This window comes from Engystomops pustulosus, chromosome 7, assembly GCF_040894005.1.
Source record: "Engystomops pustulosus chromosome 7, aEngPut4.maternal, whole genome shotgun sequence".
Classification (NCBI taxonomy): Eukaryota; Metazoa; Chordata; class Amphibia; order Anura; family Leptodactylidae; genus Engystomops; species Engystomops pustulosus.
Window position 1 is genome coordinate 60,869,616 of NC_092417.1, and position 13,701 is coordinate 60,883,316.

The window sequence follows — 13,701 nt, forward strand, 5'->3', positions numbered from 1 at the left end:
CCTGCAGATCAAACTACGGTGTAGAAAGTAGATTCCTGCCCTTTGCAAATATGGCCACTGGCTTTCGTTCTGTCAGAGTTGTATTTGACCACGCCCTTTGCCACAATTTCTGCTCCCTGATTGGGCCGCTCTCCAGAGTCACGTGACGTTTGGCTTTCTGTCCGCTTTACCGGGTGGTGGTTGAAGAGTCAAGGCAGAGGTTTTAGCAGCGGCCAGTGATAGCAACCGGGGCGCGGACATGGTGAGTGCGGGGACACGGCAGCACGGGGGGTGCAGGGTAAGCCGCTGCGAGTGACTGGAGATGCGGCCGCTGCAGCCTCCCCTCCTCCTCCCTCTCATTCCTGGGAGACTCCCAGCACAGGAAGCGCAGCCCGAGGGCTGGAAACTTGTCCTGGAGGAAGGGAGGTTCCGGGCACAGCAACCAGAGGGAAAGTGCGGGGTAGTGCCGGCACCCAGACTGTAGGCGGCGCTATTGTAATTGCCCTTCATGGAGTTCATGTCATTTTATAGAAATTTCCCAGAGATATTCAGTTTACAAGTCACATGGCCGATTGTTGTGAGAAAGTTTTTTAGCAATTGTCACCAATAATCATCAGCTAATTCGTATCCCCTACTTCTGTATGACTGGGCTGCTGCATGATACCCGGTCCCTTGGCACTGGCCAGTTATTGCTTATGTTGTCAGATTGTGTAGGAGAATGATGTATGGACAAGGTGCCGTCCATGATACGGTGAAAGGACCGGATACTTTAGCTGAAAACTGTTAGGCCTTGTTCACATAATGCATTTTGAACACATTGCAAATGGATCTTACAAAATGCATGGGTTAGCAATGTGTTTTAAAATGAAACCCAATGTAAACACATCCAAAATGCATCATGTGAACATCTAGAAACAAACTCGCTGCCTGTTTCCAACAACAGAAAAGTTCTGGAGCGTGGTACAGTATGTAGCTCAAATCAGTGACTCCGCCAGCAGAAGAGTGAGTGCAGCTCTGGAGTTATACCGGATGTAACTCAGGATACATAATCCAATGTATGTACACAGTGACTCCCCCAGCAGAATAGTGACTACAACTCTGGAGTATAATACAGCATGTAACTGCCCTTGAAGTCTTAGGACTTGGCTTGGTGCTGCTTCCATGAAAAGCTGTGTGTGAGGGACAATCTGAAGTGTGGGAGCTCTGAGGAAAGGGGTTGTCCCCTGAAGGAGTGTGGTGGCCTGCTGGACAGCGCACTTCCATCATTTAGCCCTGGTTGGTCGGTCTCTCCTATGTGGAGTGGGCCTATGGAGGCCTGGGTGGCAGGGGCTGCTGCATATTCCTCCTAGTAGCATGTACCACATGTGGAAAACACGGTGCTTAGTACTGTTGCAGTGGAAAGTCCTCCCGGTGGATGAGGTGGTTAGGAATATTCTCAGTGACCTGGTGAAGGTGCGCCTCTTTGGAGGCTTGGCACGTGTAGGGGTTTTCCTGTAGTGTGCCTTCCAATGATACGCATGTGATCGGTAACCAGGCCCTGGCATTTTGCAATACAAGACACCGGTGCTGGTTACCGATCGCATGCATTTCACTGGAAGCACATACTTGATCAAGCCGAGGTCCGCCCCAGGCGCTAGCGTTATGCAACCCTATGTGATGTGTGAGCGCACCGTTAGTCTGTCTTCTCCCCTCCTAGTGGTGGGCTGCTGCTGATGTCTATATATTTTTGTTTTGTACAGTGAGTATATAGTGATGTAGGGCTTGCAGGCACCAAACCTGTGATTTGTGTTGATTGATGTTCAGTTTATGCTTTGTTTTATCATTTCCTTATGTTTATGCTTTATGCAGTGTGGTTTTGGAGGTTTGGGGTGTGATGGTGGGATTTGTTTCATGGACAATGTTCTCATTTTGGAAACTGGTGATTCCACCAGCAGAATAGTGAGTGCAGCTGTGGAGTATAATACAGGATGTAACTAAGGATCAGTACAGGATAAGTAATGTATGTACACAGTGACTCCACCAGCAGAATAGTGAGTGCAGCTGTGGAGTATAATACAGGATGTAACTCAGGATCAGTACAGGATAAGTAATGTATGTACACAGTGACATGATGTAATCCAGGATAACTACAATACAATGTGTCATTGAGCTTGTTTGTAAGTTGTATCCATTTACTGCTGTGGATTTTGTAGAGAGCACATGACCACCTCTCAATTGAAGCTGCTGTTCTGGATCAGCAAAAAAATAAACCCATGAACGTATCCTGTACGGTCCGTACCTGCCCACTATTCAGTGTTCCTCTAATACGTTTCGGCACAGATCATTTAGAGGGTCTTGTTTCCTCTTTTATCAGAGTGAGTCCCTGGTTGTGTGTGAAGTGGATGAGCAACTCGTGGAGAAGCTGAAGAAATTTCGTTTCCGCAAAGAGACCAGCAATGCTGCTATTATCAGTGAGTATATGTAGCCTAATTCTGGGATTTACAAATGATATCCCATAAATATCTGTCCGGTTGGGATTCCTTGTAGGGAGGTGGGACCTTGGTGTCTGCACCCTCGTTTTTCATTTACAGATATGTCTTAAATGTCTAAGCTTATAAAATAGGTTAAGATAGGATTAGGAAGAGCTGGCTGCTCTCTTCTGAAACAGTGCCACACTTGTGCAGAGGCTGATTGCAGTAATGCAGCTCAGGCTTACAGGTGTTTTCCCATCAGAGTTCTATGGATTATCTATAGGGTTATGTTAGACCAGCAGCGGTCCTTCTTTAGTTGGGTGGATGAGACTGTATTCTTTGTATTGACTCTATGTCTGGATAATGTGCGCCTCCTAGTGGTGATGAGTAATGTGATCTTATTGGGCAATATACATACAATTCCTTTAGACAACCATTAAAGGGAATCTGTTAGAAGTCATTGGCCTATTAAGCTATACCAGTGGTAACTGCTTCCAGATCATGTTTCAAGTGTGGTGGCAGCATGCAGAAAATCAACTTTGAAGTGAGATGTAAATTGGTTATATAAAGTCATGGGGGGGGGGGGGATTAGCACAGAAGTAAAGGGGTCCATGTTTCAGAACACCCTCTAACACTCCCGCAGGGACTCTTGTTGCTGTTCATGAATGCAGGGTCATCAATTTCAGCATAGGGGACACTCTGAAACGGGAGAGCTTGACTTTAGTTCTAAATTCTCCACCTCCTTGACTTTTTACTACCAATTTACATCTTTACTACAAAGAAGATCACCACGCATTACAACAAACTTGTCAATTATAAGGTCATTTGCAGCTGCCAGATTCCCTACAATTTGCTGTGATTGTGACAAGTAACGGCTCAATGGTCCCAAGGATGAGTATGGAAATGTTCTCATACCTTGTTGATGTAAATTTCTCTTTTCAAAAGTTTTCTGGGACTCTGATCTGTAGAGAAAGATAGCGCCACCCCTGATGAAATAAGGCATTACACAGAGCCCATTCCAACCGGCTGTGCAGGACAAGTCCTCCAGAACGGGAGATGCTCTTTGCAGCCACCGTCCACACTGACCAAGAGATGAGGACCCCCAAATGCATGCCCTGATTTCTGACCTAAATAAATGTGTGTTTTTCATTTTTTTAATATAAGATAGAAAGTTTATAAGAGAATCAGTGTTCTGTATGTAATCCAGGAATGTGTATAAACCTGTACAGTTCCTGCAGCCCCTGGATCCACACTTTTGAGTAGTGTGCGGCTGCCATGGTGATGTTACAGGGGGCTGCTCCGTATGTACCAGCAGAATAGATAATTAACTGGTTCGCTCTGCTTGGCTTATTATATTTTAGTGATATGTAAATGAGATTGTAACATTTCTTCTACTGTTAAAGATGTTGCCAGGAAAGGTAAGTGACTCTGTTATCATAGTGACTATAGGCAGCAGCATCATTTGGACATTGACCTTTGATAAATGTCAATGTCCAATGGGGGCAAAATTATCTCATTTAAAGGGCTATTCCAGGAGGTTCTGTAGTTGGCGGCCACAGATACAGTATTGCATAGTGATGATTCCTTACTAACCCCTTTAAAGGGACACGATCACCAGATTTTACCTTCTTATCAGCCCCCCTCAGGTAGGGTGTGAAATGTCCATTTTGGAATTTGCTCTTTTAGGGTGCGACCACACGTTCAATATTTCACATGAAGTTTTTGATACCCAAACCAGGAATGGAGTAATAGCTGGGTGAGGAGCAGCACCTTTCAATTATTGGTCTGCAACTCCTTATCATCAGCACCTGCTTTTGGTTTCAAAAACTGCATCTGAAAAACTGAACATGTGAATGTTGCCTTATGGGAATTCTCACCCATTTACCTATAAAAACATCTCCTCAAGTCATGTGAAAATGATCAGAGAAAAGTAATATTTACCTGAGATGTTAAATATACGGTCCTGTCACATGGTGCGTTCTTGGACCGTTTATTAACGCACTGAAACCGCATGCATTTTTGTATGTTTACCATGCATTTGATTTAAGGCTACATTCACACTGCCGTTGCCTGCCGGGGTGGCACCAGGGAGAGGAGGAGGGGTTGAGCGCTGCTCCCCCCATCTCTCCATAGAGGAATATGGCGCACGGCGCCGTATGCCTGGAAAAGATAGGACATATCCTATCTTTTCACGGGGTACAGAGCGGTACGGTCCCGCACGTGTCCTGCACCGTACCGCTCCCGTAGGGCGCCATACGCCCATTGCCATCTATGGGGGAAGTATACAGGACGTATATACGTCGCCTATACTGCAGTGTTAATGAAGCCGTAAGTCCGTTTCACAGCTGCTTACACTTCCAGAAATAAAGCAAAACCGATTCAAACCAGCCAAACGCATGGTAAACATTAAAAATGCGTGTGTTTAGAAGCGGTCCAAGAACTGTGTAAGCACGCACTGTGTGACCGCATCCTTAGGGGCTGCAAGGTAATGCCACTCCAGACGTCCCCATCTTCAGTTCTTTAGTACCTAGAAACATGCTTAGTTGGAAATGTGAGTTGCAGATGAAAACCTAATTCCGGCCTTTATTTTTACTGCTTATACAGGACACTAGTCTGATGTGATCTGAAAGATGAAATTATTATCTTTAAAGGGAACCTGTCGCCACAATGCAGCTAGTGACAAGTTCCCATAGAGCCCTGTTAACTAACTGACGCCCTTCTTTAAGATAAAAATTGTTTCCCTTACATACCCATGAATCATCTTTGTTATAATTCCTGGCATCAAAGTGGGAGTGTCCTGCTTGGCCGGCCCTTCCCATCCCCTACTCCCCATGCCTCTTCTTAGCATGTCAAGTGACCAGGGTAATGTCATCTAAGGTCCTTTAGCCAGTTACATTTGCAACATCTATTCCATGTATGTAAGTGAGCAGATGAAGTCACAGCAGCCTCCATGGACTTCTCCTCTCCATCCTCCATGGAGGAATGCTGTGATTTTATGCGATCAGATACATGCATGGGGAAAACAGGACCTTAGATGACATCACTTTGGTCACATATGCCCAATAATGTAACAGACCTCTCTCTCAATGTTCCATACAGCAGCATGTCGTAGCTGTGAGACCTGTCATTCAGAAACAAGGAGGCAAGGCAATGCAAGTAAAATTTACTATTCAGGACTCGCTTAGTGTGATTGGGCTTACATCAGGGGACTTGCATCTAAGTTTACAAACTGATTTTTTTCTTTTAACATTGCAGCCAGGGAAGGGATGAGGGCAATGGTTTTTAAAAGGACACAGCCCTTTTTTGTTTTTGCGTTTCCATTTATCACTCCCCCATTTATCAATTTCAGTAAGGCTACATTCAGGCGATGTACTACAGTACAGCGGGCATACATCGGCGCTGCGGAGAGGAGCAGGGGATGAGCGCAGCTCACCTCCGCCCCCTCTCCATAGGCGTATAAAGTGCACGGGCCCGTATCACTTAGAAAGATAGGACATGTCCTATTTTGCTACAGAGTGGTATGGTGCCACACGTGAGCCCTTAGAAGTGTATGGGGGACGTACATCGGCCGTATATACGCCCCCCCATACGTGTGTGTGAATGCAGCCTAAGATTGACCAAAAAAGAAAAAACGACTTTCACTCTGCGCTCCAAATGACACCTCTGCTTTATTCTTTGGTTGAGGACCAAGTTTATAGAAGTTTTTATTATGTCTTCGCAGATTTAAAAATGTAAATCTTTTGTACAAAAATACAAATTCTTCATTTTGCCATATACTGAACTGAGCCCAATAACTTTTTTTCATACTTCGGTGTATGGAGCTAGGTAAGGCGTAGTTTTTTACAGAATGAGAAATTTAGTGGCACTTATCAAATTTATCTAGCCGTCCTTATGTGCTACCACCTTATCCCTAAAACACCCAATGGGAAAAAGTCAAAGCTATTGCATAAAAAAAATGACAGGTAATTTTACATGACTGCAGTCATACACTCACGGTTAGACGGTTCTGGCTTGTTTTCATATTAGACAAAGTTTCTTCGCAATGGAGAATAATGAAAGGTAGTGTGGGCTGAGTACACTTTGAAGACGGAGCAAAAGCTTTGCTGCTTGACGCAGGACTCGCGCCAGAATACCTACCTTGGAGCGCCATTGCGCAACACACGCGGCGGTGGAGACGCCAAAGTGTACTCAGCCCACACTGCCTTTCATTATTCTCCATTGCGAAGAAACTTTGTCTAATATGAAAACAAGCTAGAACCGTCTAACCGTGAGTGTATGACTACAGTCATGTAAAATTACCTGTCATTTATACTGGTCCGATCCGATTTTTAGCCTTACAATGCAGATATAGGGCCCTATATCTTGCCAGCCACTTAAAATACCTCCCGGATACCTATCTCTCATACGGCATCCGAACTCTGAACCCTTCAAAAAGATATCACCTTTTCCTCTCCATTTTTTAACTTAAAATAAATTTTTAATATCTCTCTAAAGCGCTATATTTTTTATTTTTTCAAGCTAGTTGTCTTTTTGTTACAAAGACCAATTTTTAACACAGACGTCTGTAGGTCTGATTTTTATATCTGTATGTTTTTGGATGTACAAATAAATATTAATTTATCTAAGAAATCCGGAACCTTCCTTATTAGTGCCCACCTACACTTATATTTTATGCAGTAGTTTTTTACAGGTTCAGATGAGGTTTTCATTGCTACCGTTGTATGGACATTATACGACCTTTATAATCACTTTATTAAAATTCTAATATGTCACAAAATTGCTAAAAAGTAACCTTTTGGATATTTGCCCGTTTTTTTCTATTACAGAGTTCTCCTGCGGAATAACTGTTTTAAAATATTGATAGACTTTTGGGATGCGATGATACCTAACATGTTTGATTTTTGTTTGTTTTTATATCGGTTCTAGGGATTTGAACTTTTAGGGGATTTTTTTTTTCTTTTTTTTTTTTAACTACTTTTTAGACACCCTAGGGGCCTAGGGTACTGTAACCCTAGGTTGTCTAATTGTTCCTACCGTATATGGGGAATTTGCACATGATCTGGTACAGTGTGCCACTGGCACTTTGTAACAGATCTTCAGAAATGAAAAGGGGTCTGGTAAAGAGAGTGACAATCACAACCAAGATAACAAAAACGAAACAATAACAAAAAATACTTCATACAACCCCTTTACCCAAGTAGGTAGGTTTAACACAAAACTTCAACTCCTAAGTTTTTTGATGTCCAGAGAATTATAATGCAGCTCCATTCACTAGTTGCCGTTCCTGATACATGAGAAATGTGAAGGGTCATTAGTTTGGGGTCGCAGATGTTGACTGAACATAATGAAGTGACATATTCTAGTTATACGTATATAATAAGAAGACTCCATCCAATCCATGGAATTTTGCTTTTGTGTGTGCTTGTGATAGGATGAGCGTTTTCATTTTGATTTGCTGATAATATATATTTTGTTTCTCTTCTAGTGAAAATAGACAAAGACAGGCGCCTGGTTGTTTTAGATGAAGAACATGAGGTTAGTAAGATAAGGGTTATGCTTGTTATAGGAATGTATTAGTTCTAGAACCAACGGGGAACCTATAATATGCACATTATTATGATAGCCTAACTAAGGGAACACTAACCTGTGGCTCACTTCCACCCTGGGTTTAATACCATGCAGCCACCGGGGAGATGAAGTGTAACAGTGATCGGCCAGGCTGTGTTGGAAGAAGGGCAGCATCAGTCCGCTCACATGCCCATGACGGACAGGAATGGGGCCTGCTCTGAGTTTTGTGGGGCCATGGAAACCACAGCAGTGTGTATGAGCCCATAGAAATACAAGGGGACGCTAGCATTCATCCCCAAACTATGGTTGTAAGTATGAGGCCTAACTCTGAATAACAGGGGCTGCGTGCTGAGACTACCTGGAGAAGGTAGCCCTGAAATTTTCAAAACTACAGCTCCCAGCATGATCTGCGGCTGTCAGGACACGCTGGGAGTTGTGGAGCCACGATGGGAACCACTGACCTAATTAGTACAGTAGCGGCAGCGGGGAGAATAGATATTCCAGCACTGCCCTAATAGATTACATGCATGGGCAGAGCCACTCTCCGCAGCTGGTAGAATACAACTGAGATTAAATTATAGTAAGCTGCCAGCAGAGCCCATGGGCACATCCAGCTCTGCAATTACACCTCCCAGAGGCCCTGCCCTGATAATTGCTGCTTCTTTTTCTCTCTAACCAGGGTATTTCACCAGATGAACTCAAGGATGAACTTCCAGAGAGGCAGCCCAGATATCCTTTGTTTCATATGGCTGTATGCTCCATGTTGGAAAGTTTTGTGCCTGAATAGAGTTGTACAGGTTATATTGTTCCATATAATATCAAACAATCTGAAACAAGGGAGTCCGATGGCAGGGACCCTCGCTGATCACAAGACCGGGGGGGGGGGGGGGGGGCTGGGGTATATTCTCAGCCATTGACATATATTATGTAGACTTGTATGTGTTCCACATTTCTTTAACTCTGTCTAACATTCATAGTGTACAGTTACAAGTACCAGCATGAGGATGGGAGAGTGTCTTATCCATTGTGTTTTATTTTCTCCAGCCCTGTAGGTAAGTCTGCTAGTGTGATATCATATGCATATAGCATATATGCTATTGCCTTTTCTAATGTTGTCAAAGTTCTTCTCATGCCCTGGTTTTTAAGAAAAAAAGGCTTTTAAAATAATGCAAATGAGCCTGAGGAGCTCACAGCTTCAGTAACGCCTATGGAGCCCCTATGGAGGGTTGTTTTCATAATTTTAAATGCCTTTTTGTAAAAATCAGTGCATAAGAAGCTAAAAGAAGAGCAGATCCTGCCAGAGGGTGCACACACCAGTATGTCGGTGTGTTTGGTTTACAATCCTTCTTCCTGGTGGTAGATGTCCTTTAACATCCTTGTCCATTTCTGATACCATTAGGACATCCTATGAAATCTCCGTTTTATTGTGGTCACTTAATTTTAGGTCATGATCAACAGCATATTTCTACTTTTTGTTGTTCTGATTGTTATTAAATCATAACTTCTTTTACTTTTAGGTTGTAAACCAGAGCAGCAGATGATGTATGCTGGGAGCAAAAATAAACTTGTCCAGAAAGCTGAACTCACAAAGGTGCGCTATTATGTATGTAGTGTGTCACGTCTAGTTCAGCTTGGGAAGTAGAGACACATAGGGGGCATGTATCCCTCCTATTGCTTCCTTTTTCTTTTCTTTTTTTGTACAACTTTTTAGGCGCTGAAACAAGCAACGTACCAGTTAGCTGCCTCAAGGATGTAATGCAGTGTGCCAGATTTATCTTTGTCTATCAGATGTTTATGCAACTTTTGGACTTGGAATTGTCCCATTCTTGCTCCTAAAAGTCGCAGAGCATGCTAGACCCAGACTTTTGGTAAACTACTATTTGGGACTAAAAAGTTGGAAAAGTGAGACTGAACAGGCAACTCATCACATGTATCACAAAGCGAAAAAACTTAAGATACATTGCAATGATTAAGTGGCAGCTTAAAAACTGATACATGTGCCCCATAGTTTAGCATAGTTGCTGTATACACGGGTTATCATGACCTAGAGAAATAAAATATATTTATGATCTACAATCTGCTATGCGCTTTGTATGCCTTACTGAGCAATGAAATGTTTATACAGATTTACATGGAACCTTCTAATAATACTCTTCATATTTTTCCCAAGGTGTTTGAGATCAGAAACACTGAGGACCTCACTGAAGAATGGCTGACCGAGAAGCTGGGTTTTTTCAACTAACCTGTATTTTTCTATGTAAAGATTCCTGAAGTATATTCCCTTTATACTTCTTAATTCTCATTTAGACAAGACGTCCGCCCACTTTCCAAGTGTCTGTGCTGCAAAGATGTGCAGTTTTTTTTTTTCTAAATATAAATTAAGTAGCAATTTATGTCATGCAATGCGAAACTGCTTAACTCTTTCACTGCCAGGGGGCCCTTCATTGCTGTGTGCAGTGGGAGATTGAAGTACTGGAATATCTTATCCTGACCACACTGGATGACAAGCATATACTAACCAGATCTACCTGTTATTAGAATTTATTATCACAATTTGCACCCTCCGTGGCTCGTGTAATAACTTTGCACAATGGTAATGACATGTACTTCACCTTACACCTGACAAGCTGTAGCTGCATTTAAGGGGTGTTAGCATTTCAGCCAATACATGTTTTACCATTTTGCAATTATACCTCCCATACCTTTCAGTATCTCTGCTTGCTGTGTTCATCGGTTACATCCAGGGAATAAAAATCATGTGATGGGCACACAGATGCCAGGCTGGGTACAAAACGCACTCTAAAAACTGTACAAGCCGTGTGGCCATCACATGACCAGGAAACATGTTTATACGCTGAAAAGACATGGGTATGGCTCATATTGGATGACCGCAAACAAATATTGAAAACTAAGTGAAATTCAAAACTGTACTCGCATTGTAAATGCTTGTAGCCAAGAATCGCCTTGTTTACTTGAAACTATAATGCTCCTTTAAGCTTAAAGCTAGATAAGGATAGGTCGCCGATATCTGCACCCTTCATCAGCTGATACACAGGGAATAGAAAAGGAATCGGACAGAAAATGGTGCTGTCTGCTTCCGGTTTTCATTTTAATATTGGCAACCTTTTATAGGCTTTATTTTTAACCTGATAAACCCCAAAAATATGCCATGATACCCTAAAAGTGCACTGCCCTCTTCTCCTGGTGTCTTCTTCTGTCACCATCACAGTATACATACATACATACACATATATATATTTAGGTAGAGATATATATCCAGTATTTCTAATAATCTAAGTTTTTAATGTTCCAGTAATACATCTCCTGAGCTATTCATTCAGGACTCTGGGTAATAGGTTCTGAGCTTAAGAGGCTGCTGTATCGGTTATGACCATGGGATGGATACGCATGTATCACTATAGTTTAGCTGTACAGGACTCTAGTAAAGCTGGAAAAGAAGGAAATTATTTTCTCTTTTGACAGATGGGACCAATCCTTTTACTGCTCATAATGTTAAGTCTTTAACATCGTCAACTAATGTACAATTTGTTGGTAGTGGACAATGGTATCTTACATTTCTCTTCCATGAATATGTGATGCTGTGAGCAAGGGTTCCCGGCCGGGTTGTTTGATATGGCCAAGTTTATTGTGCCAAACCCAGTACAACCACGTGCAATGGCCCTAAAGGAAATTTGTTGTGCACAAGACCCAGAACGGTTCTGACAAATGAGGGCAAGTGGTTGGGACCACTAATATTCATGTCCGAAATACAACCTACACATATATAGTTTTTGGCAGATTGAAGCAATACTGTCAGGGTCTCCTGAGAATATTGTATATGCCGTCAGCCTTTCATTGCTGTTGACAGAACTTGGGCCTGGGAAGGGCTGGACATTGTAACAAAACTGTATACCCGTTATTACTACTTTGATTCAAGCTATTTTTTATGTTATGTGTTATAACTTATAGTGACTCGCATGATGAGGCTAAACCCGCATTTACATATGGGAGATCCTTTACGTTTGACAGCAATCTCGTATGTTGCCAAATATCTCATGACAAGTCTGGGGCATTTGCTAATATTCCAGGATTTACAAAGCTTCAGAAAGTCAAGGGAAATTCCACATAGGACACATTTGGCATTTTTAGCCCATAATTTTAGCCCATGAAACCGTGCTAGTATATTGGATCATGGAGGTCAAATACTTGAAGCTTGCCCTAGATATTTGCATTAGTTTACATTCCTGCAATAAGCCATTCTGTGGGCTGAATTAGTGGCAGTAGGTTCTGTACTGGCTAAGCGTCTGAGATGGATCTGCTTCTGAGCAGCTTTGCATGTGCTAATGTTTGAGGCACATCTGCATGAATCTGTATCCTGCGATACTAACTGGTATAATGTGCGCACAACTTCCCATTATAAACGCTGTGTCACCACTGAGAGGGTTTTGGTTCAGAGCTATTACGGATCAAAGTCTAAAAGACTTCTTTACAGCGGTCTAACCTGCAACTCCTCAGAGACACAGAAGTTTGTTACATAGGGTTACATTTATGTACTTGGATGCACTTGCCTGTTACGTTCTGAATTACTATATACTTGCATTTCATATAAAATACATATAATCCACAATGCATAGTCCTGAGATCTAAGATGGACTACTGTGGTTTATAGATCCATATACACTACAGAATGAATTATGAGCTGGGTAAGGCCCCTTCTTCACTTGCGAGTGTGATTCACTTAACTCGCATCACACTTGCAGCGACTGCCTGGATCGGCCGGCCTGAATGCTGCAAACCGGAACTGAACTTGGATGTCTGTTCAGTTCCGATTTGTAGTGTTCGAGCTGGCCAATCCAGGCAGCAGTGATAGTCTGGCCATATCACCAAAAACAGAACAACATGAAGTAAATAGGATTTTTCTATAACGCCCCGGGTGTCCACAGTTCTCTTTAGGTCCTATACATAGGTGGTAGTTGCTATAATATAGTTCTCTTTATCACTTGGTTGAAAATTCAGTATTGATAAGGAGCAGATATGTCACTCTTGTGATCAGATTTCCAGTACTGAGCGTTGGATTTCCTCACTTGTGGTGTGTGTGTGGCACTTTAGCAGCTGGAACATTCCAGTCTATTCTGTATATAATGCACATCAGACGCCATTTTAATGCTTACCCTGATTTAGTAAATACATTTTGTGAATATGTTTTGGCCTTTTGAATCTTTGCTGTTTAAGAACTCCACCGCTGCCTGTTCACGGTTATTGACTATTTTGCCTCTGTGTTTCACTAGTGCCAGAGTTTGATGCATTCATTTTCTCCGTTGAATAAATACATTTTGAAATTTGCATTTTGTTTCTTATTTTGCAAAAATACAGTCACGCTTTTATCTTGGAAGATAGAAGTCAGCAGCGGGATAATAGGAATAAGATGAGCTTTAAATGGAACCTGTCACCAGAAGGCACAATTTCACTGGTGACAGGCTCCAATAGGCATTGCCTAGTACATTACATAACTGTTAGTTTCAGATCTCTGCTCCCCTCCGTTCCTGAAATATCCCATGAAATCTAATGTTCATTGGTTAATTAGGATACCGCTAGGCACTTTATTACTAACCCTCCCAGGTGGGAGGGATTCACTTCCTACATATGGTACTAGAACCAAGCTTCTTTGGGAATAGAGGAGGCATCCTTTCTGCCTGCTTTCAAT

General features: G+C 42.4%; 1 protein-coding gene across 1 annotated transcript; it reads left to right on the top strand.

Annotated features, from left to right (window-relative positions):
- Positions 1–82: 82 nt before the first annotated feature.
- On the top strand, positions 83–13,340 carry GMFB (glia maturation factor beta). Its single transcript, XM_072116129.1, has 7 exons — positions 83–241; positions 2,333–2,429; positions 7,915–7,964; positions 8,677–8,726; positions 8,967–9,049; positions 9,515–9,588; positions 10,168–13,340. The coding sequence occupies exons 1-7, from the start codon at positions 239–241 to the stop codon at positions 10,237–10,239; spliced, it is 429 nt and encodes a 142-aa protein (XP_071972230.1). The 5' UTR covers positions 83–238; the 3' UTR covers positions 10,240–13,340.
- Positions 13,341–13,701: the final 361 nt, after the last annotated feature.